General features: G+C 37.4%; 2 protein-coding genes and 1 long non-coding RNA gene across 5 annotated transcripts; 2 read left to right on the top strand and 1 right to left on the bottom strand.

Annotated features, from left to right (window-relative positions):
- Positions 1 to 559: 559 nt before the first annotated feature.
- On the top strand, positions 560 to 4,005 carry LOC124171215 (zinc finger protein 480-like). Its single transcript, XM_046550360.1, has 2 exons — positions 560 to 780; positions 871 to 4,005. Exon 2 carries the CDS (start codon positions 883 to 885, stop codon positions 2,953 to 2,955), a length of 2,073 nt encoding a protein of 690 aa, XP_046406316.1. The 5' UTR covers positions 560 to 780; positions 871 to 882; the 3' UTR covers positions 2,956 to 4,005.
- A 9,253-nt stretch (positions 4,006 to 13,258) lies between these two features.
- Positions 13,259 to 14,007, bottom strand: LOC124171208. Its single transcript, XR_006867671.1, has 2 exons — positions 13,943 to 14,007; positions 13,259 to 13,797 (listed from the first exon to the last, which is right to left on the bottom strand). It is a non-coding gene; the product is annotated as an uncharacterized LOC124171208 (long non-coding RNA).
- Positions 14,008 to 14,147: 140 nt separating this feature from the next.
- LOC124171190 (RNA demethylase ALKBH5-like) lies at positions 14,148 to 22,270 on the top strand. Of its 3 annotated transcripts, none has more exons than XM_046550337.1 (8): positions 14,148 to 14,314; positions 14,388 to 14,588; positions 14,657 to 14,899; positions 15,277 to 15,408; positions 15,489 to 15,569; positions 16,309 to 16,338; positions 20,936 to 21,028; positions 21,503 to 22,270. In XM_046550337.1, the coding sequence occupies exons 1-8, from the start codon at positions 14,232 to 14,234 to the stop codon at positions 21,810 to 21,812; spliced, it is 1,173 nt and encodes a 390-aa protein (XP_046406293.1). In that variant the 5' UTR covers positions 14,148 to 14,231; the 3' UTR covers positions 21,813 to 22,270. The 3 variants fall into 3 exon arrangements, with proteins under 3 accessions (XP_046406293.1, XP_046406287.1, XP_046406299.1); XM_046550331.1 differs by having other exon boundaries at positions 16,309 to 16,374; XM_046550343.1 differs by lacking the exon at positions 16,309 to 16,338.
- The last annotated feature ends 2,606 nt before the right edge of the window (positions 22,271 to 24,876 follow it).

Below are 24,876 nucleotides of genomic sequence, written 5' to 3'. Positions count from 1 at the left end.
ACAGCGCTTTATTAGTTTATGAGATTATTTCATTGAAAAAATAGTTTTATTTCAGTTACTTAACTTATACTAATACATATCATTTTTCGTTGGTTTGAAGAAAATTTGTTGAATACTTTCGTTTCAATTCAGTACTGATTTTGCTTTAAGGCTTTTGCGATTTTTGCTTCTAGGGGGACAGCTGCTCCCCCTGTCCTTCGCTGGGTACGCCCATGTTTACATATGACATTCTTAATCAATTTATTTAATACGATCGCTTCTCGCTTTATCTTGATTTATTTAGCTTTTTGCGCACAGTCAAGGCTATAAAATGCCTTAGTTCATCGTAAAAATATATTTATTAAGTGTATAATCATTTTGCGTGCCCAATATCGTCACTTTTCAGCGACTTTGCAGCGGATGAGCGTTAAAATATCTCAAGCCCGCATACGGAATATCGTCTGCAGTCCCAACCGTGACGTCACGCTCCCTCATCCCACTCACTTCCCCGCCGTGCGATGTTGGCCACAGCGTTCCGCCCGAATGGCAGGTCTACTTACTTAAATGGTCTAAGATCCCCGCAAACGATGGTCTTGCAGTAAAATTGGCCCGTTGTTTTCACGTGAACGATTGACTACATAATTGTGAATCGTATAATGGAGTTTGTTTTCTTAAAGTACACCATTTAAATAATTCGTGCTGTACAAACGATAATGCCGAATGGACAACACCATTTTCATCGAAGTTCGAGTTGATGTTCGTCGGAAGCATTCTTCGGGGATTTTTGATTAAAAGAAACCGGTCAGTAGTAACGCATTTTTGCTATGGTTGATAATTATATCCATGCGTTCTGTAAGCTTATTAAAGTCATTATTTATTTTCCCTTGGTAGCTGAAGTCACCCATGGCGCCCGTGTCAGCATTCCCATGCTCTGTTTGCGATGACGAATTTTCGTCCGTAAGCACTCTTCACTATCACCAGATGTGCCTTCATACCACTGAGGAATTGTCTCTCGCGATATTGTCCATTCGTGAGCTTACGGTCACTTCGTCACCGGCTACGGGTGACGGTGTTCCTGGTTACGCTGCATCACCCTCTACGGATGTCGAAGAGAAGCTTCTTCGTAACGGATTGGCTAAGTATCCTAAGTTTTTAAATTCTAGTGGCGGTAGGAAATCGAAAGTGCAAGCTTGCGAAGCCAAAAGCGGCGATGGAGGCAACGGGGCAGATACACCGAAGAACCTCGTGAAAGATAAAGAGAACATTGTGCAAAACAATGCTTTAGGTAAGGATTCCGACAATGGGTCTGAAGTAAAGGAATCAGGTGAGAATAAGGATGAGAAGCTTAGTGAATCTAAGGACAGTGGTGAGCCGGTTAGGTCCAGTTTATGGGGTGCCATTAAAACTCTTGATGGCAAAGCGGTAGATGCTCCGGTTATCAAAATAGACAAAAGGCGTGGTAATAATAGAGTTATTAAGTCATCTATAGAGAATTCGGATAAAAATGATAACGATGAGAATGGCGATCAACTGTCTAGGAAAGTTCCCCTTTCCCCTGCTTGCCAAGATTCTGACAGTCCCGCTGGAAAGGAGGTCTTGGAAAAGCATTTGAAGCTCATGAACATGTCATCATTTGATGATTGCATTGAATTAGAATGTTCTGATGACAGCGATGAAGATGCGGAAACGTTGATAACAGATGGATCGGACGATGATGCCAAAGTAACCGAGGTGAAAGAAGAGGAAATTGATCCTATGGAAGATGTGATCTCTGATAATGCCGAAGATGCGAGGAATGTTGGTTTAAAGAAAGTTCCTGATCTCTTCAAAAACATAAGAAGCAAAAGGATTCGTGAGAAAATTCAAAAACATAGTACCTGGTATAAGGGCGGTAATTTCCAAACTTCTGCTAATTTTAAGGCTCCAAAGGATAGTATAAGTATATCAAAGAGCGAGGAGAAATCCATTAAGGGAAAAGAATATACCTTTGATGGCTCTGAATTCGAAGGAAAAGACAGCAGTCCTCCCAACAAAGATGTGAAAGTATTTTCCGATTCTTGTGTTCAAACTGACAACTTCTTCTTTGAGGAAGTTAGTAATGGAGTGATGAAAATGTTAGAAGCTAGTAACGATAGAGTAATTAATTTTAAACCTAGGAGTACTCCGAGAAAGGGTACTCCAAGAAGGAAAAGCCATAGTCAGAAATCTTCCAAGGTAAAAGCTATTAAACAAGAAATATGCGACATTAAGGAAGAAGACATGCTTGATCGAGTTCCTAGAATAAAATCTGAAGTGGTTATATTGGATGGTGAGAAACGTTTCTATTGTAATGATTGTGCAAAGACGTACAAGAAGCGCTCCCATCTAGAGAGGCACAAAAGGGTTCATACTGGTGAAAGGCCATTTGGATGTCCCTATTGTGACAAGGGGTTTTCAGTACGTTCCATTCTTAATCAACACATTCGCATACACACTGGCGAAAAACCATATGCCTGTACCATTTGTGCTGCACGTTTCCCTCAGAAAAGTGGCCTCATGACACACATGATGCTGCACACTGGCAAACCTTTCAAATGCGATCAGTGTGATAAAGCTTTTGTGTCCAATCATAAGCTGGTCCATCATCTTAAGAGTCATGATGGAGATCGCCCTCATGTTTGTGATCTCTGCTCTTCAGCATTCTTCACTGCAGCTGCATTGAGTGATCACAAGACTTTGCATTCCCGCAATCGGAAGCATGTGTGCAACAAGTGCAATGCCTCCTTTGTCCATGAAGTGTACCTTAAGATACACCTTGCCACTCATCTGCTGGAAGCAGATTGTGAAAATGAAACGGGTGAAATTGATGTAGGGTCAAGGTGTGGATCTGTCTCTCCCCACTCTAATTCAGGGCAGCGGAACGAGCTCACGTTGACTCTTGATGCTATAGATCAGTTTTGTAATGGGGAAACCATAATGATGGATTTGTCTGTTTGAAGTGAATCTTTATTTATTCAATCCTGCTCAAATTACCTCCAAAAGTTAAAAGTTTGATTGGTGTACTAATTAACTTATGAGTGACTTGGAACTGTCAGTAAATTGCAAAGTAAGATGGACAATTTTTTCTCATTATTTAGTGGAAAATTTGTAATTATGAGATGAAGATATATTTTTGTTAAATGAATTTTGTGACTTGACTGGTAGGAGATGATTTAATTTCATTATACTTTTTATTTGATGTTTTCATCAATTATGTACCTATTATTATAATTTCCATTATATAACATTAAACTCTCTGTGAAAAATATTTGCTGTCTATCTTGTTAAGTCCAAGGGAATTGCAGACTTGTGTATATTTAATTTAATTATATTTAAGCAATTGGGATTAAAATTCATAAAATTAGTCCATGACGTATTCATTGCCTGTTTTTTCATGTCATCTAAAGTTATTAGTTTACAGTTATAATGTAAATATTATCAAAAATTTATCATTTGTGTGATTATGTCCACAGTGTATATCCTTTCAGGCCCTTGAATCATATTTTCTTTAGTGGATAAAAGGAGCAAATGAGGGTATCATTCGCTTTCAGGATTTGCTCACATCTTGTGTCCAACCAAGGAAACAAAGAATCTGCTGTCAAGCCATCTCAAAATGTTATTATGATGTACAGTTTATTATCTCTTTAGGGTATGGTTGTGGGTTAGTTTTCACCTTCAGTTTACTCACAAGCATTCATAATTGGATGCATTTAGAGCACTTGTAAGTGATTTTAATGTTAATTTGTTTTGATATTTTAGTTTTATTGTTTAGTTGTTATCGTTTTGGTCCTTAATGCTTTGTTTCATTCATCATCTGCTGTTATTTAGCTAGATATTGCATTCTCCTGTATGTTATTGTTATGTGTCCACATTCCTCATTTTATCATCATGCCTTTAAGTCACCTTTCATCCAATTCATTGCTCTTGTACTTATTTGTTCCTTATAGACCTAAGATCTTGTGTGCCATTATTTTCTAATTAAGAAATATTAAATTGATTGTTATTCTACTTAATGCTGTCATTTTACAGAATTTTAAGGTATCCCAAAAAATACCGTGGTTTATATAATCATGGGTTGTATTGAATAATTACGGAATTGCTTTCACTAATTAAGATGGAAAATTGTCGCTATTTGAAAATAATTTTTTCTGCTTCCTTTATCAGCAATAGTCAATTTCAATGTTTTGATTTCTTCTATTGTATATAATGTCAAGCTTTATTTGAAGTATTCCTATTTTTCGTGGTACTTCTGAGGGTTATGATGCAAACCTTGGTATGCTGGTACATTATTTAATGCGGAATTGCTGTCATAGTATATCAACAATGAATTGCTGGCTGTTCATTGTTGTTGATGCTAGAGCATAAGCAACGCCAATGCTATTAAATAACTGCCCTTTTAATGGAATGAATATTAAACCTTGTTTAGAAAAGGTAACCTTTTTGTAACAGAAGAACCATAAGATTTTTTGTGGTTAGACTAAAAGTCAAAAGGTCAGGATAATTTCTAATGATTACTTGTTATAGAAAGTGATCATGAAGATGACTTATAATGATTGATAAGGTTTTTTTCATTCTTCGCTGAGAAAAAGATTCTTTTTATCATTAACACGTTGCGTACCGGGGTATTTAAATTCCTTTTAATCCTCTGTTCCGGCGGTTTTTTAAACATCACTCACTGAGCAAACCTTCCGTTTGAAAAATGCCATAACTTATTTAAAAATTAAAATTTTTTCATGCAATTTTGAATGTAATACTCACAAATAATTTCAGAATCTCTTTCTGGTGTGATACTCCATGAAACATTTTCCCTTGTGGAGTGGAATGCCGCAAGTTGAGCACACATACCTTGTTTCTTTTCTAATTTTTCTCGTAGCGCACATTTTGCATCTTCTTATGTGATATTTTTTCGTCCCCTTCCCCACAATAGGAACGAGATGGTGTTTGCTAAGGTCTCTCGATAAGTGCTGTGGGTGATCTCTTGAAGGGGCCAGTGCTGTTGGCTTATCATCGCAGTCATCGTCCGAGGATGATTCACTCGACTCCTGCCTACTCGCTGCCCACTCTTTGGCGGTCCAGAGCAAAAAGCCTTTGAATCGAATGCCATTACTTTTTTTTGAGTGTTATAAACTCTGAAAGCATTAAAAAGAGCGCAATTTATTAGCCACAGCACGACTTTCTTCGACCATTTCATTGTTTTTCTCATGATGGAGTAATAGGATAAGTACATATCCGCCCTGTCAACACCTTTCATGCACTCATTGTATTTTAGGATAAAAGTGGGTTTTTTGATTGCTTGTCCTGTAACCCAATCTTTTACCTTTGAGTTAACCATGCTGGCGTTATGAACAGTGCTGATCATTCTTACTTCCCTCTTGTCTTTCCAAACCACTAGTAACACCTCACATTTACGAGAGAACGTGCTCTGTCCCTTTTTCAAAGCTTTTGCCTCGCTCTTCAACGCGGGAGGGAGTCCCCGATTTGGTCTTATGGTTCCACACACTCTTACTTTGTTATCTAAGAGCAGTTCTGCAATTTTCACACTATTATAATAGTTGTCTTGATAGACATGATGCCAAAGATTGAGATGTGGCTTCAAAAGAGACAAGATGGTTTGTTCTAATTTTTTCCCCTCGGCTGAATAAATTTCTAAATTACTAATGTAGCCAGAATCACTTTCACAAACCATTCGAACTAGTAACCCATATTTTACAATTTTTGCAGGATTATAGGTCTTGATTTTCAACCTTCCTCTCCATGGAATCATGGCTTCATCAAGTGACAATTCCTGCTTTGGTTTATACACATTTTGAAAATTTTCAACTAAGTATTCCACGGTGGGTCTTATTTTATATAGTCTTTCCGAAGTATCTAAGAATGCTTCGTTATCACTAAAATGCCACGCTTTCCATATCTGCTCAAATCTGTTTCGCGTCAGTAGCTCTCTAAATATTTTTGTTTCGATGAAAGGATCTGTACTCCAATACTCCTTCAGTGTATCTTTCCTCATTTGACCTATCATAATCAAAATAGAAAAGAATTTTTTCATTTCAGCCATGGTTATGTTTGACCATTTCCCTGTTTTTGGAGTTTCTTTGTATTTATGCTTATTTTGACAGTAATACAAATTGGATTGATGGCACATCATTTCAAAAAAATCATTACCAAGAAATAGTGAGACTACGTCAAGGATATTAGTGGAATTTTCTGGTAATCGCTTCACTCCAGGTTGGCCCAAAAATTGCTCTAAATGTCTCTCAAATTCTATTTTTTCCCATGAAGTATAACTTCCTGCCAAAGCATTGTCTTCATTTTCACTCGCATCGGAGTCACTTTCACTGATAACTAGAGGAATAGGTTTTCTAGTTTTCATATTCAACACAACATCAGAATCGCTTTCACTTTCGTCGTTATCTTCGTCATACCCTAATGGTACATTTGACAAATCATCAGCACACAAGTCTAACAAAATTTCTTCTTCATCTATGGTGTTGTCCTTCCGATGTGATGCCATAATATGGAATAATCTTATGAGTGGTTTTTAGAGCACAAATGCGAGCAAACCTTCAAGCGAGAAAAACTTGACACCAAATGCACTATTCACTGGGACTCGGGGAAACACCAACTGCTCTAGACACATTGGGAGAGGAAACTCACCCAGAGGCAAGAAACAAGTAAGAGAGCATCATCTTCCTCCATAGCATAGACGAAAAGAACTGGGGGGCCTCATTGTGAGTCCCCGAGTTCCTTTTGTCGAGAATGTTTATGTTGACGGAGCAGAGCAGTCCACTTGCTGTGAGTGCATCTCGAAGAAGCAGCGATGGAGATAAGGGTCAAACTCGCTAGATAAAACAAGGCCATGTGGATAAACTCTTTGGAAATAATGAGCCAAGTGTGGGGGGTAACTCAAGGAAAAAGATAAATAAGATTCCAACGCTGGTAAGAAGAGGAGCGCCGATTCTGGGTGGAGGTGTTGAGAATGGACATATTTGCCTATTCGGGCGTAATGCCTTTGGTTTAAACATGGTTGAAAAGCTAATGTTTAGAATATAACTTTACCCAATCAAACGTTATGATGCATCAATTCATTATGAATAACGAACAACAACTGAAAACGTGCTAACGAATACGTATTGTATGCGTTAAAATTGTTTTGGTTGACGCGCCTAAATGACGAGAATCTTCGTCATCCGTCCGGAACGTTCGGGAAAAAAATGAGAATTCTCGCCATCCGTATGCAACGTGTTAATGTGAATGAAAAACCATTTTTGGTTATCTAATGTGCAATGTAGTATCTTGAGACAGTTCCGAATGTTGTTATTTAGATTTTTTTATAGACTCCGAACAGTTAAACAGTCTTAGAAAAACACTCTTGAGACACAACTCCTTTTTGCCCAGTGGGCAACAATGCAATAGCAGTTGCCAGAAAACATGCTGTTGCTATTTATTTCATAGCTTAGCAACTAAGTTACAAGTACAACACCCTCACTTAAACTAGTTGCTTTCCATTAGCTAAAAGATTTAATAGATTAATCCAGTTCCAAATCTTAACAGTGTTTAGTCCCTTTGTAAGCACATCTACTACAATTTATTTGTTGACATACAATCTACAATTATTTTATCTTCAGCAACTGCCCTTTGTACAAAGTGATATCTAACCTCTATGCGCTTTAACCTTTCCTTGATGTCTCCACAATTTGCTTTTCTTGCTGCAGACTGGTTATCATTGTATGTATGCACCATATCACTACTGAGAATTCTAATACAGTTCTTTCCAAGGATATCTTTTATGATTGTAGAGAGTACAATACCCTTTTTTGCCCCAGCTGCCAAACTTACATACTCAGCTTCCGTTTAGAAAAGGCTGCAAATCCCTGCTTTTTGATTTACCAGGCTACTTCTCCATTCGCTAACTTAAAATTATATCCTGTACAGGATTGATGGATCGACTATACAGGATCTGTTTTGTTGCTGGAAAAGTCAAAATCTGCATATCTCTCAAGAAATTTTCCTGAATTAGAATAAGCTATGGGATAATTTATAGTTCCTTTCAAATAATCTTGTGGATATTAATAACACTTCTGCAAAAAAATAGTTCAAAAAATGCTCGGCTACAATTTACGGTGTTTTTGGTTAATTTTGGGTCACTGAATCCAAAAATGACCTGTTTTTTTCTATCACTCTCCATTTGTATAAGCATCCCCTAAATTGGGAAAACCAACTCTGTATCTAAACTTATCGCTTTTCAAGGGAGTTTTACTAATGTTATGTGCTTCTGATTAGAAAAACTGACGTTTTGAGCCTATCAGGGTTCATACCCCTCGACACAAACTTGACTGGGGTTGAAAATAAAAAAACCTTAAAAACCATTGAAAAAGCCATTTTCTTTGCTTTTTACAGCATATGATATGTTAGCTAATAGAAAATTTTTCAAGGGATGAATACACTGTTAACCCCCCCCCCCATTTTGGAAAGGATTAATATTACATAAAATACAAGAGGGGAAGGGGGGTATAGGAGGTGGTATAAAGAGCTGCCTCAAAAATCTGGAGTGTAGGTTTCCTTTAAAAATTGTAGCCATTGCTCAGCAAAACAACCTTTCAACTTGTCTGCGACGAGTCGATGAATAGCCTCCATTGGTCTGGATTATACGTAATCGCTAATTGTCTCATCAGTCCTTCAATATGAGTGCAGTAAATCAGATCATTATTTTCACCATCCGTTGAAAAAAATGCAGTGAGGGTTGACTCTCTGCATCTGTAATAAGAAACATTCACACCATCAGCCAAAAGATTCCACTGATGTAAATGCGAGCCAGAAAGTTGTGCTTTACACTAGTTGGTATTTATCTAAATCTTGTATTAGATCACTTAGCTCTTGTGTTATTGGATGTGGTGCCCTTTTTGACACTAGTCTGGGGTTCTTCCATATCAGGGCTGTAATCTTCATCTCGGTGATTAGGACCTACTTCCACTTCCGGTGTAGCTTCATTAATTGAAACATCTGAATTGTTGAGGGTGTAGGTAGCTGGAGCATTAGGGATAGGAATAGCATCACTATGCTTCACCGGGTGAATTGCTTACATTACATTTGGATAAATCATTTGAGCTTTGTATTTTTTTAAACCATAGTGTCGGTTTGGCAAAAATAGCAATCTGTTAAATGGAAATGGCAAAAGTGGGTTCACGCCAAACCATTTGCACTCCGAAATTTAGGGAATGACTTCCCCATTTAACCATTCACAAAGACTTTTAAGACAACCACTGCAACAGAATTTGGGGGCCCACGGTTTGTCTTGGTCATAAATTTTTCACCTGAAATAAAGTTCATAAGATTTCCTCACAATTGCAGTCATCACTTACCTTTGATCTTTAAATGTTAAATACCCATAGATGAAACAAAATGAATTAGGATGATTTTTGTATGATTGCAAGAAAACACTATTGCAAAATAACATGCTAAATCAATCACACCACTAGAAAAATAAAGAAAGAACTTGGAAGATTATTACCGGACAAGCACGAAAGAGAATGACGTAATGAAAAGACCACTGGTTTATTCCATAGATGAATATCAGCAAGTGCAACTGCCAAGACACATGAAGCGTGTAAAAACATGTGAAGAGTAACTTTTACATTTTATTTCCCAATGTATTTACGATGAATTATTAGTATTTCCCAATGTATTTAATGGAAAGGTCTCAGCTCTTACTTTAAAAGTGAGGCGGACAAGGCAGTCGAATCATGAGCCCCCAAACACTGTTGCAAAAATATTTTGACATCTGAATTGTGTCCAGATTTTTGTGGCAATTCTTTATACCACCTCCTGTACCCCCCTTCCCCTCATATTTTATGTAATCTTAATCCTTTACAAAAAAGGGGGGGGGGTGAAAAGTGTATTCATCCCTTAAAAACTTTTCTATTCGCAATAAAAAGCTAAGAAAAAAATAATTTTTTTTAATTTTCAACCCCAGTCAAGCTTGTGCCTTTCATGACCCTGATAGACTCAGAACGTCAGTTTTTTAAATCATAAGCTGATAACATTAGTAAAAGTCCCTTTAAAAGCAATAAGTTTAGATACAGGGTTGGTTTCCCCAATTTAGGGGTTGCTTGTACAAATGGTGGGTGATGGAAAAAACCGGTGGTCATTTTTGGATTCAGAAAGCCAAAATTAGCCAGAAACATCCATAATTGTAGCCGAGCATTTTTTGCTGAACAGCGCGATGGTTTGGTACAAAAAATTTTGAAATTTAAGAAATTCTGTGGAGAAAAGTGTTTTCTTTTTGCAGAAATATTATCGGTAAATATGTATTTGACTTTTAAAATTTTGATATCACTTAACAAAAACTAGCATTATATGTATTGTGAAAATAAAATACAATAAAAAGACTTCGAAACATTTTTTCGTATTTAGAAAACATGAAAACTTTTATACCCTTCTGTGAAATTCCTGGAAGCATGGGTGAAAGCAAATTCGAGATTTGAAATTCGATTCACCCTCACAGTCAGGGCAGATGTAAATAATTTTTTTTCGCACACCCTTTGAGTAACATGCACTGCATCTTCTTTTGAGGTTTTTACCCTTCGCCCTGGAACCAGCTATCGCTGGAAAGTGGTATAGATCCTTTTTTTGGTTGGTGTATGGGGCAATGCACTTATTTTGGAGAACAGTAAGCTCTCAATTACCACCATTCTGTGTTCATATAAGTTCTTTTAACTACCACTGAACTTGTTGTACAGAATATATCTGTTTACCAACATTTTTTTAAATAAATGAGTAGCAAGTTTTTTATACCACTTGAGGGACTTGTTCTGGCAGGTGTAGTAGGACAGCAACTGGTTGCAGTGATTGACACTGTCCAATAATTTTATATAAAAAGAAAATGCATGAATATTCTGTTTGACTCTACCTATGCATGGGAGGCTAAATCCACCAAAGAAAATTCTTCCTGCCAGCATTGTACAACTCAGCAGGATTGATTTTTGTATTGATGGAAGGATTTGGCTGTACATGCAATGACTGACTGTACATTCAATGCAGGTCCTCAAGAGCTGGAGTGGAAAGGGAATCATAAGAGAAGGTAATGGGAAACATTCTTTGGACCCTTCTTGAGCCTTGGAGTGCTTAGAAACTAATTCCTTCCATCAGAAGGACTATTGGCTATTATAGCTGTTAAATCTTATATTTTTATTATCGTGGAATGCAGAATGTGCTATTATAAAAAGCAACAGTAGCCCTATATCTTTTATGCTTGCTATGCTGAAAGAAAAAATAATTTTAATTCCCATTAAGACTGTATGGTTAATACAATTGAATGGATTATCCCTGATTAAATTGGCATAATTATTTTAATTTCCTCACCACATGCGTATGTTGGTCCCAAAACAGAATACAGCACAAAAAAAACATCATTGTCAGTTATAGCTAGTTGAGTTGAATAATAAGCTCTTATAAAAATTTTTTTTTTTTAAACCAGCCTTTATATTTAGATTACAGGGGATGAGTAACGTTTATATATGACACAAAGCAAAAAAACTCAGTGACCCCGAAAAACCAAAAGTGACGTATTAAAAAAGTCACTATATTTATTAAATTTTCAGTGAATGGTAAGCCCCCTATGTTTCAAAATGCCACCCCTATGCTTTTAAATGCCTACTCTGTGGATATGCCTAAAGTGGATAACTTTTACTGTGGTCGCAAAACACGAAAATCGACCATTTGGAACTTCTTAGATCAAAAACATGTTTTGGGGGGCTATAGGTTGACTGGGGGGTGGTTAAAGGGGGGTTGGAGAGAAAAAGTTATATTTTCATGTCTTGTCATCGGAAATGAAGAAGTGTGCAAAATTTCAGCGTTTTTGCTTCACAGGAAGTGAGTCAAATTTGAGTTACAAGATTTGTACCAGACAAACAAACAGACAGGTTGGTGAGTTGATATAAAGGCTGGAAAAATATAAAAAATTGTGTGAAATGTAAACCAAAGAATCGAAGATGACACACTTCATTTTTTTATAACAAAATATCTATGCCCTCAAGAGGATATAAATCCACTTTCTGAGGATACCTAATCAGGCATGTTATTGACATGACTTGTTTTGACATGTTTTGTAGTCATTGCGTGGTACTTAATGCCAAAAATAATTTTTATTTTGCATTTTTATCATGTTATAAGGTAAGCATTGAAATATATGTTGATATTCATGTTTCACTTCAGCTATATTTAGCTACAAAATAGTCTGGTTGCCTCCCTGACCTTAGCCTCATATCTTTAACTTATCTTTTTCTAGCACTTAAAACTATTTACAGCTCTGTTGGTAGGCAAGCATTTGAAATAAGGTGGACTTCATGTTGAACTAGAAACCCAGAAAAAAGTAAAAAAATTCTATCCAATGGGATCAGTTGCTTCATCATAGAGGACGATGTAATAAATGAATGTTAACATAACTTAATACATAAATATAAACAAGATATATTTTATTAACTGTCCAAAAACTCTTCATTGACAAAATTCCTCACTGTGGGTATGGACTGATTTTTATTCCAAGGAAGATTGTGGAGGCACTGAAGTTTCAATTCAGCTATAAGTTTTATTTTTTTAAAGTTAATCTATTCATAGTGTTTTATCCATGTGGGTCCTGGGCTTATTCTGACCTCATTATAAGGCTAAGTTTATATAGATAGTGAAAAGGCACCTTCAAATTGATAAAAAATATTATTTCGGTAACCCGTGGACGAAGTCTTCGTGCAACTATAAAAGCTTCGGCAGTTAGTCCGGAAAAAATCAGGATCCACTATCTACTTCGAGTTTTTATTCTCAAACATTTTTAAAAGACACACAACAAAGTAAAACAACAAACCCTTGACTACAAAAAAGTACATAGATACTTTTTTCTGTTGATAAAAAAACGGCATTGTCCTCGAATATACGAAATTATACATTTCATAGAAATCTTAACACAAATGGCCCCTGGAGTTACTCTGGTGGGAGTAATCTTCAATTAGCTGCTGTGATTAGGGCCAACCATACCAGAGAGCCAGTGGAGATGAATGAAGTCTGGTATTAAAAGGGTGAGGAGTGCCGCCTCCGGACAGACTCTTATACTTTCATTTGAGCTTTTTGGCTTTGTGCCCCTCCTGCCCCTAATTTCTGATGCTGCTGATACCCTGATTATGCCCTAAGAAACATACTTGCCCTTCCATTTTGTAATCTTCAAACATGAGTGGCTTATTATATAAAGTGAGTGGAAAATTTTTTCAAGGACTTGAAGTAGCAGAATATTTTGCCGTTGGTAGAAGTATTTTTTAAGACCTACCCTGCCAGGAAGTACTGTATTGGCATCTGCATCAATGCCCTAATAAATAATTACGTTGTCAATGATAGAATATTAAAGCATTTTATTTTTCTTTCAACAACTCGAAAGCCTTACTAATTATATGGTTTGAAAAAACTATCACTTGCCTCGTGTAGCATTTCAATTGTCTTCTTTTTAATATGTTCCTATGTACATATTAAAAAGAAGACATAGACCATTTTCTTTTATGGGTTTGGTTTATTATTTGCGGTTATGTATCGAACCAGAATTATAATTCTAGTTCGAACTGCAAGCACCATCAAGACATAAAATTTTCAACCGAATTCCTTTTAGCGTGCAAAATTGTAAAAAATCAAAATTTTGAGATCACATTACGTACCTACCAGTAATTTTATTACTTAATCAAGATATGCTAGCATAAATTGGATTGTAGACATAATCTCATGCGAACTCAGCATTCTTTTGGCCTATTAATGAACGATAGCCTTAAACTGGAGCAACAAAGAGAAAAAATACATTGTTAATACCATATTAAGAGGAAATTCGTAGTATCTAGCGAGGGAGAAGTTCCTTCATTACATCGACAGGGAATCAGTATGTAAACATTATTAGAGTATAATATATGCCATTACATACGAATAATTTCACCATCTCAACCACGATTTCTTCCTTCATCAGGCACTAATCTGTTTCGTAGTACATTCTGAAAAGATTTTAATGGAAATATTGGTTTCAATATCCCTTTGACTGATAAAAAAATTTTGGCCGGTCCAAAAGCAAAATCAAATCGTGAACGTAGTAAATAATGCGCTCTGCTACTTTCAACTGTTTTAAAATGCGAGAGCATCGATTTGAATCACTCCCGCTTTGTCCTTCGGTCAATTTGTCTGCTAGGTACTGATTATTCCTCTCACAAGCTGGGAGGATGGCATCAGGGGATAGCAACCGCGATGAAATTCGAAAGAACACTCCTAAGACGGGCTCAGTCATTTTGAAAAGAAGATCAAAGTGTGTTTCAGTGATAATTGTTTGTTTCGTCATATAGTTTGAAAATCTGTTAAAGAATTGTTTTTTTTTGCAGATCCACCCTTCCTTACTCTCGGAAACTCTTGGAAGACAAATCGTTGATAGTAAAAAGAATCCGCGCAGGTATAGAACAAACTGTTATCTTTAACAATGAGCAATGCTCCTTAATTGAGAGTAAGATTGACGAAGTTATTTCGATGGCAGATGAAGGAGTTTACAAACCATGCTCAGTTGACAGAGCTCCTCTTAGAACGAAGTAAGTAATCTAATTCGAGTTTTATGTGAAATAAACCCTATGCATTTTAACAATTTATTGTATTATAGGTATTTCTTTGGTGAAGGATATACTTATGGTTCTCAGCTTTCGAAAAGAGGACCTGGAATGGAACGTTTGTACCCTAGTGGAGAGGTGGATTCTATTCCATTTTGGATCCACTCATTGGTTATTCAGCCCATAGTGGATGCGAGATTAATCCCACCAGGCTTTGTGAACTCTGCTGCCATCAACGTTTATCAGCCAGGGGGTTGTATAGTGTCACATATCGATCCAGTGCACATTTTTGACAGGTATTGTTTGGGTGTACAGTTCAATCCACTGGAATGAATTTCCGTATTTTTCAAATGATTTTCATTTTCAATTGTGGACTGTGGGTGCATGTAAACCCTGTTGCAGGCATACAGCACATGCTTCACTTGCTGCTGGATATCTAAGGAGAGAGTTTTAACTAATATTTTGAAAAATGTTTATCTATAGAATTATATTTTTTCCTTTTGAGCTATTGTTCTATTAATTCAACCTGGCTCAGGCATTTTATTGTTGCAACTAGTGGTGAAGAGTCATCAAAATCCTTTTGAATGAATTTTCATGGCAATGAGTAACCCTTGGGTAGCAGTGGAATGAATACTTGATTGAATAATTTGATTGATTTCTGTCTTTCTTTCAGGCCAATTGTTTCTGTTTCATTCATGAGTGACAGTATTTTGAGCTTTGGTTGCAAGTTCAACTTCAAACCCATCAGAGTTTCTAAACCAATATTCCGTTTGCCACTGACACGAGGATGTGTCACCATACTCAGGTGAGTGATTTTTAAATTACTCCTAAAACCAGAGCTTAAAAATTTCAAAGTTACTGATGCATTTCAATTTTTCATTGCAGAGATTTTGCTGCTGATGAAATCACCCATTGTGTTCGTCCTCAGGATACTGTGGCCAAAAGAGCAGTAATCATTCTCCGCAGGTTAGATTTCCTATTCTACAATCTTAGCACGCCCCTTATGTATCCGCCACTGGGTGGAGAGTACGTTTAGCCATTATCGGCAAATGACATAGGGCCTTCATCATTAAATGACACTGAGCCAATGTTAGCATAAAATGATTTACTAAAATGTTAATGAAGGAAAATTTTCTGATTTAATCACATTTAGTGATATCTGGTGCAGATATACCATCTTGGGAGAAAATTTTCTAATGCGTTTTGACTTTAAAATATTCAGCTGGTTATATTTGCCATTGAAATTCTGTCTGCTGCTTAAACTAACTGGTAACATTATTTTGGACATTATAGGTGATTTTACTCATTAGTTAAGCTCTTCATGGGGCTTCTTTTTGTTGTCTTAGTGCAGCATTGGAATTATTTTTCAGACCACCACTAACTATTTAATATTCTTTATTTATTTTCCTCTTAAGATTTGACTTGCAAAATTATGAACTACCATGATCTTTTTCTTACATCATCAAGATTAACAACTTTGATTATTGTATCCTCCCATGGCAACTTTCAAACTAAAAGTTATTGTAGGTTTCTATATCATTTACACCATGTCAATCATCTCTTTCTCTTTGTGACATTACATTTCTGGGTAGGCTAAAATGGGTGAAATTGAGCAATCATATTGTTGATACTTTCTCAAAGCTCTCGTTTAACCCTTTCATTGCTGTGCACTCTCTGGAAACCTACTCATCACATGTGGTGGAAGAGGTGAGCGCACATCAGGCAGGAAGAAAAGGTACGTTTGCAGAAGCCTGCCTTGCGGACATACCAGGTACATTCATAGCAGCAAAAGTTATGATTTGGTCAAAGATTAATTATATCAGATAATTAAAATGGCACATTTTCATCAAACCTTAATAATTTAATGTTGTTAAAAATCCAGAGTATTATAAAAATGTCGAAAAGTCTGGATGACCAAGAAAAAGCTTTTTCGTGTTAACTGCAAAGTGCATTCAAAAAATGTTAGCGATGCCATTCATCAATAACTAAGGCATAGCGACCCCATGCTTATGGACAAAAAAATGGTCTTAAGTCCTATTTAGGGCCGGAGAGATATATCGCTCAATAGATTGCTCATGCTATAAATTTCCTGGAGTGTTTTTTCATTGAGGTGCTTCAGTTCATTGGAGATGGCTATTGGTTGGTGAAGCAATGATGATAAACTCACTTTTGTGGTGTGTGATGGTAACTCCCGCCATTCAAATTAAGGTCTGAATGTTGGACTTGGCTTGGAATCGGGTATTAAAACGTGAATGGAGAAAAGGTTGAGGACTGAAGTGGTTGTAGACTGCAGTGGTTATTAGGCCGGCCCTTATTTTTCAGAATTGCGAAAAGTTATGTTTTCCTATTCTCAAAATGATTCAAATGAGGTTTATATTCACATGTTAAAATTTGGACTACTTAAAAAATAACAGCAACCCGTGACCCAAGGGCCCTAAGTGCTGAGGACCCTCAATTGAGTTTTTTGGGGCCGAAAAAGTGCTATCCTTATGTAAAACGTAAAAGTAAAGCCCTTTAGGGCCGATTTTCTGTTTGTTTTGACTTATCTCTAAGCGTTTATGAGATATAGTCAGTTGTAATGCAATCCATCCCCCAGGGCGCCACCTCGCTCTGCGGCACCGCTGAAGTACGGCCCGCACCAGTCACTACAGACTTCCCCTCCACCCTATCCCCTCCCTCGGCAAAGACTTTGCTCCCACTGGCAAGATCTAGCCTCTGAAGAAATGTGCTTACGTTAGAAAGAATTTAATTGCCATGACAATATTTCTAATCTAAGTGATCCATTTATTTTCACTCTGTCCATGAATTTCAGTACATATCAACCAAAATAAAATACATTTTCAGTGTATTTATAATATTTCACTGACGCACCATATTTGGCAATTAAAGTGTCCTTGCGAACGTTAGGGGTTGTGCTACCATGGAAAATCACACTCAGTAATAAATTTTGAAAGCTCTCTTTCTTCTATGTGACTGATTTAAAATCTTGAATTAGTTTCACCCCTCTCTTGGCACAATCATTTACCACTTGAGGACCCCGAATAATTTGCAAATCTCTCTCGGATGTTCATCCCATTCTCGCATGGGCACATCAAAGAATGCAGTGCATATTTACAATGAATTAAATAGTTTTCTTGAATTAGTAGTAACAAAATTTGATATAGATACCTTAGTCATGTCTTTATGTTTACAGAATGCCTTCTTCGGTGAATCATATTTTCCCTCACATGTCCTCATACGGCGTATCACGTTTTCCTTTTCACATCCAGAAAAGGATCTGTCAAAGAATGACAAGCCTACCAATTCCTCACTCAGGAACCACAAGTGGTCTGAAAACCTCTTTTGTACTCCTTTCGCTATGTCCAGGTTAACACTTACGTAATTAACAAGTCTTTTTAGGAACTGCGGGTCACTGTTGAGAGCAGATGCAGCAAATCACATCGGAGAACCACATCTTTTTCTTTCTTCTTGAATATATTGATATCTATTCCACCAATAACTGCATTTCGTGCTCCTCTTTGATTGCGTAAGAACTTTATTTCTTCAGCCCTAGCACATTTATCCGTGAAATTAACTGCACTTTCCTCCTCGCGCCAGTAATTCAATGGTACCTCTCCTTGCTATGTCAAACAAATCATCAAGTTTTGTTACGAAATATTCTCTTCATCTCCACGGTAGTTCCTGCTCTCTCTTTATGTCGTTGCTCGTTCATCCATTCTTTGCGTAATTTTTCTAACTTTTCAATCGCCTTATTTTCCGTAATATCAGGAATTCTCGTTGTGTACCATGGATGAAACGCGTTTCTTACGGTTTTTCTCGCCCTAAGTCTCATACACTTCGAACACATTAGGTGATAGAAAAAAACACACAGTACTACTCTAACTGTAGATAACTTTAAGTATTTCTTCACTTCCTTTTCCAACCAGTTCAATGCCTGGATTTAGTCTTGATTTCATGCCTTTCCTTATTGGCCTACTCTTAAAGTGAACGTCACGTGTATTCATGATAAACTAGTTATTTCACCACTTTTCTCCTTCAATCCTAAAAATACTTGACACTTTCTATCCTTTGCACACTAAACACACGAATTAACTATTTATCCACATTGATCTACATCCGTGAACTGACTGCCTCATATCTTCTTTCTTGAATATTTCCATCTACTATTGGAGCCATGAAAGCCCTGCTCATTTCCTTCATTCCTTTATAATTCACAGACACAATTGTATCACACATTCTTATAATATTTTGTACATAAAGAGCACTTTGGAACAAAGCATGGTGGAATGGCTCGCGGCCGTATGATGGCAACAAATTAAGGTTTAAGGGCTTGGTACCCAGTACCCAGTACATAGGACGGCGTTGAAGGGTTAAAATTGACATTGTAGGCTTTAACAACATTAATCATGACAGAAGAGGAACAACCTGTTCAATTCTGTACCACTAGCATGCAAATCTTGCCATCAGGAGCTAAGTCTTTGCCGAGGGAGGGGATGGGGTGGAGGGGAAGTCTGTAGTAACTGGTGCGGGCCGTATTTCAGCGGCGCCGCGGTGCGAGGTGGTGCCCTGGGGGATGGATTGCATTACGACGGACGATATCTCATAAACGCTTAGAGATAGGTCAAAACAAACAGAAAATCGGTCCTAAAGGAGGGGTTTACTTTTACGTTTTACATAAGGGTAGCACTTTTTCGGCCCCAAAAAACTCAATTGAGGGTCCTCGGTACTTAGGGCCCTTGGGGCACGGGTTGCTGTTATTTTTTAAGTAGTCCAAATTTTAACACGTGAATATAAACCTCATTTGAATCATTTTGAGACTAGGAAAATATAACTTTTCGCAATTCTGAAAAATAAGGGCCGGCCTAGTGGTTATGGAACCTGCCAGCAGACAGTGCAGACGGGTACTGTCCTCAAAGAAATGATTGCTGAAGGTGAATTTCTTGCCAATATTAATATCTCGGGTCCTCGCTGTGTTTTGAGTGATTGGCTGCGGTGTCATTCAGCATTCTTTAATTTTGATGGTCATGAATGTTGGGTGGAGTCATCTCTAAAATTATGAAGCTGGGTTTCCAAATGCCCCTTAGTGTGAGGCCTGGGTCTCTGTTGATGTTATTTTTCTCCTGGCAGATTTCTATGCGCTCTTTCACTCATTGGTCCTGAAAGCCAGAGTTGTGGGCTAGAATTTATATTTCATTGATAATCATTTAGTGGTCAAATTCAAGCAGTGTTTTGCAATGGCTTATATCCCATTATGTTGTAATTGTAGATGCCACTTGTTCTATGAGGGGTGTCTCAATTGTGCATCCAGTTTCACTGATATAGGCTGCTCTAAATTTGCATGTCACACTGTGCACACAATATCTTGAGTCTGATGGGTTCCGTTGCCCTCACGAGGATGTCCCTGATTTTGGGTGGCAGTTTTTGAATTATTTCGATTTTATGACTCCTCAATATTCATAATATTTATCCCGACATTTATGGCAAGCATGCCCTGGCCCTGGGTTTTCCTTAATCTGCGTGTGCTATTGGTGGGAAGGTCCTTCTGAGGGCCACTGTGATCTGGTTTGAGAAGTATCCATTCCACGGAACGTCCTGAGGTGCTTCAGTTCTTTTGGAAGGTTGTTCTCATTGGAGATGGATGATGCTCAATGGAAGCAATGACAGTATTGCCCACATTTTCAAGTAAAGGTCTGTATGTGTTCGTTTTTTGTAGAACTTATTCTCTTGTCTGATGTTACTCATTTGTGAGATGAGGATATGTAGGAAAGGTAACTGGCCGAGCTGTTCTATTTCCATGGTGAATATAGTATGTATTTGAATGTAGGTTGCTCACATGTCCCAGGAACTGGTCCAAGGAATCTCTTACTTTTGGCCAGATGACAAATGGGTCATCGACGTATTGGAAATAATGCTTCAGCTACAAGGGGGTTAAATAGAGAACTTTTTCTTCAAAGCCGTCCATGGATATCTTAGTAAAAGTAGGCGACGGAGGAGATCCCATGGCTAGATCATCTACCATTTTGAAGCATGTACTTTTCTTCAAACTAGAAGTAGTCTTTTGTTGAGTTTCACCAGAGGCACTAAGAGGTCTGTGAGGTGCTTTGCTAGGTTGTATTTAGGAGAAGCTGTAGCACCCAATGGACCTCAGCGGTATGCTATCCGTGTGAATCTCGGTAAGCCTTTATAGCCTGGGAGGTTGTTCAAGTTCAGCTGTTATCTGACTTAGGCCACAGTGGAAATAGAAGAATTTAGTTCAGTATTATATGTTGTCTTATTTAGCATTTCTTCTGTGTAATATAGCATTTTCAAAAAATTTCTCTTGATTGTTTCAGGGTCTTTCCCAATGCTCCTCGCCTGTCCTATGGGAACTTAATTCCTATGACCGGAATCCTCCCTCGACCGACTTTCTTGGATTTACCTTCAAGGTAAAATATGTATATATTCAATGTCCTAACTAAAAATCATCTAATGCCTTAAGTGAAATCATACATCCAAGAGTGCCAACTGCAACTAGTTGTTCTTAAGGTGTATAACATTGCAAAGAATTATGGAAAAGCGTAGCATTCTTCAATTCTGTTTGAATAATTGAACAAATTTTCATCCCAGCATATTACTAATGCTTTTTTTTTTAACAGGACATACATTGTAATTTGCGAAAGACAATGTTACAAGCTAAAAATAATTTGGATAAAAACAACAGTAGAATGTATCTTACTTGTTAAATTTCAAAAACTTTTATTGGCACACAAAAAAATAGTTTTTGAAAGTGCATTTGATTGTAATGCCACCATATATGTATGGACACAACAGGCATTTTGGTGAAAGACAACAGCTACACAGCTATGAATGTTGGTTGAATTTTTGGATTTTTGCTTAACCTAATTTTGATATAATTTCAGGCATGAAGATTACAGTGGGGGGCTGGCAATGAAGAAAAAGCGAAGAGTTAGTGTTCCCAAAATGGCTTCACCGGGAGAGACATATTTAGAAACTGAGCATTTAGGAAATGTAGCAACAAAGAAAATGAACCAATTTTTCGATTTCAAAGCAAACAGCAACTTTGACTGTGATGCAATGCAGAAATATTTTGTTTGTACTCAAGGAAATGACTTAACTTTTAATTATGATCAATGCACTATTGGCAGACATTATTATGATGATGGAAATAATACAGGCCATGGACAAATGAAAAGAAAAAGAGATTCATGATTAGCCACAGAAATTTCAACTGATATAGTCCAAGTACTGCTTTCATGTATTAATGCAGTCAATAAAAACGACATTCAACTTACAATTATCTCTGAATAAGTATAGTTACTATTGAAATGACAATTATTATGAAACAATTTCTAATTTTGCTGTTAAATTTTTTCAGATTGTTACTGTAGTTCAAAAAATTATAACCATTACTCCAATTAAAATACACACCTCTATTGTACATTTTTTGAGACCAATTGTTTGAGGAAGTACCTTTAACATAGTATAGGTAAGAGATGGTGGGCTAAAAGCCAAGACAGTGAAAACTTCTCTCTCGTGTCATGTACATAAATGATGAAAAATATATTTTTACACATATGATGTATATATAACATAGCGTTTAATGCTTTATTTGTTATTGTTACTACTGTTTGGCCTTGATTTGCTTATAATAAAAATTGTTTTGTGTATTTCTAAGTTTCATTCATCAGCTCTCGTTAGCAGGGGCTTCATTATGTTCACCAAGTTTGCCCCACTGGTTGATCACACCATTTATTCATCCTGCGTGATGGAAAATTGACCATTTTTCTTCATTTTGTGGTTTTTGATGCAAAACAAAATGGGAAGTTATATACTTATAGCTTGTTTCTTTCCATAATATGGATAGTAACCAATGTAATGCCACTGCAAGTTAAGTGTGACCCATTAATGGGTTACATAGTATGTGCCATGCAAAAATCTGCAACTCATCCCTCTAATAATGATCAAATTTGTCTGCTTGATATTTTGTACTCAATGCACAAATTCAAGGTGCTGTATAGCCCCTTTTGCTGAGATCATATCAGCATGGAGTATGACAACTTATGTCAAAAAATATACCGAAGGTGCCACATGGGTGACATTCCAGGAGGCTCCGTTTGACACAGACCCTAGTCTGATGCCCACATGGAGGTAAATTTATCGAAAATTAGAAGTGCTGAAACCAGGCATTCGGTGATTAGCTTTAATTCTGGGCCACCATTGTATTCCCCTACTGCAGTGGGACCAATAAGTGGCTGGCCCTTGTTCCTCATCTTCCCCTCTACCCACATTCATTGGTGTGAGGCTATAGAGTGCAGCACCACCTAAAGTTAGTGGCCAATGGCCTACCACGAAGATTAAAGACCACCTATGACCCACTGGTAGGTCAATGCCAGTCTAAAGAGGGAGGCAAGATTCAGCTCCGAAGCAAACATGTCAATTATAAAACCAACCCAGGTAATATGTCACTACATAGTCCACACTGGTAATTAGGGAGTCATTTTCCAAAATGGAATATGTTATTCTTTGGGGCGTAGGAGGAATGCCTTTTTTCTCCCCTTGCATTTTCCTCTGGGTTTTGTATATTTTTGAAATTAAATCAGTGCATAAAACAAAACAATTATATTTTATTATGGGACACACATTTTGATACTTTTTGTGAAATAAGGTAAAATAATACAGAGAGAAGCAGTGAAATTCACGTAGCCAAATGTACATAGCTGCCCTAGTTTGTCGCTGAAAACATGTGAATCATGGGTAGCTACAGGTATTTTAGGCCCAGTGCCGGTACTGTTGGTTTAAGGCATACTTAAAGACATACAAGGAGAATGTGTGAGGTTTGGCAACACTGTTCCATGAGAAGATTCACTATGTTAACACAACAGAAGTCGGAGAGTGACTGAATTGCCGAAGTGCTAGGCCACACCTGCTGTTTTCTGATTGGCAAAGGGAAAGTTACATGTCAAAAAACTTTCCCTCTACTCAAACCCACTTGCTTTAGCCACACCAGCTTACCCAGATACATTAAGTGAATGGAGTATAATGGTAGAACGCCTAGAGTGCCTCTTCAATTTTTCTCTAGGACAGAGATCACAGTAAAATATGACACAATGATCTTTATTTTGAAAGTGAAAAAAAGCCATTATGAAGGAAAAACGTGGATTTTCTCCACAAATAATACTCTTACAGTGAGTCCTCGTTCTACGTCACCCCATTGAACGTCATTTCGCGATAACGTCACGAAAATTTTGAGACCGTCATTCGTTTATCGCACCTTCGCTTCGCGATAACGTCAAGGCTTTTAAATTTCGCGCGAGGAAAAACACGCAAAGCAGCGGGCGTTGCAGGTTGTTCGTTTTGTGGGCGGTAATCCAGTCAGTCTAAGCAAAGTGTAAAACGGTGTGTTTATTCTTAATTGCGATTACGGTTTTAGCAAAAATTTCTGCAAAATGAATTCTTGCGTAGGTGCGCAAGGTTTTACTTGACATAATGGTTTTCAGGAACCTAAAAAATTATTTCAAGGCATTTTTCCCTGTAGAACTCGGAGTTTTTGTCGTGACTTATTTCGCCGAGTTCACAATAATTTTGGTTCCTGTAACTGCGACGATGTTTCAGCGATGATGATGCCCAGGCGACGCTCGCCCGGGCGACCACCATAGCGAAGCCGAAAAGCAATTGCTGGAAGATACAAAAATGGAGAAGGATTTACGTCACTACTGCTATTGTCGATGAAGACAGGAACTCGTATTTATGCGATAGTTTGGCATTCCCACCGTAAAAAATGCCCCAGATATGATACGCTAACATTTTTTTTGCGTAGGAATTGTGAGGTCTAGGAGCCGATATTCACTTTTCACATTGTTTCTTATGGGATATTATGCTTCGATTAACGTCATTTCGTTTATCGTCACATTTTTCAGGAACGGTAAGTGACGTTAAACGAGTACTTACTGTATATGCATTAGCGTGAAGACCTGATACTTTTTGAACAGCTGTCAAGAGCTTTGTATCACTGTAATAATTTGTGTATAAGCAGATGAGGAAAATTTGGAAAAGACTGACAATGCTAAAGCACCAATGAATCAAAATCAGAATAAAGTTATAATATGTATATGTACCTCCATCATCCACCAGCAACCCCCCTTTACGTGAGTCACAGGTTTCCCTCATGTCCGTCTTGCAGTTGTGGTTTCATGATTTGCTACAATTTTTCTATGCAGGAGAGGCTCTAGGCAGTCACTTTACAAAATAGATAAAATTTGTCCTCGTTTGCAAT

The sequence above is a fragment of the Ischnura elegans genome, chromosome 1 (genome assembly GCF_921293095.1).
Source record: "Ischnura elegans chromosome 1, ioIscEleg1.1, whole genome shotgun sequence".
Lineage (NCBI taxonomy): Eukaryota > Metazoa > Arthropoda > Insecta > Odonata > Coenagrionidae > Ischnura > Ischnura elegans.
This window is presented reverse-complemented; position numbering and strand designations above follow the sequence as displayed.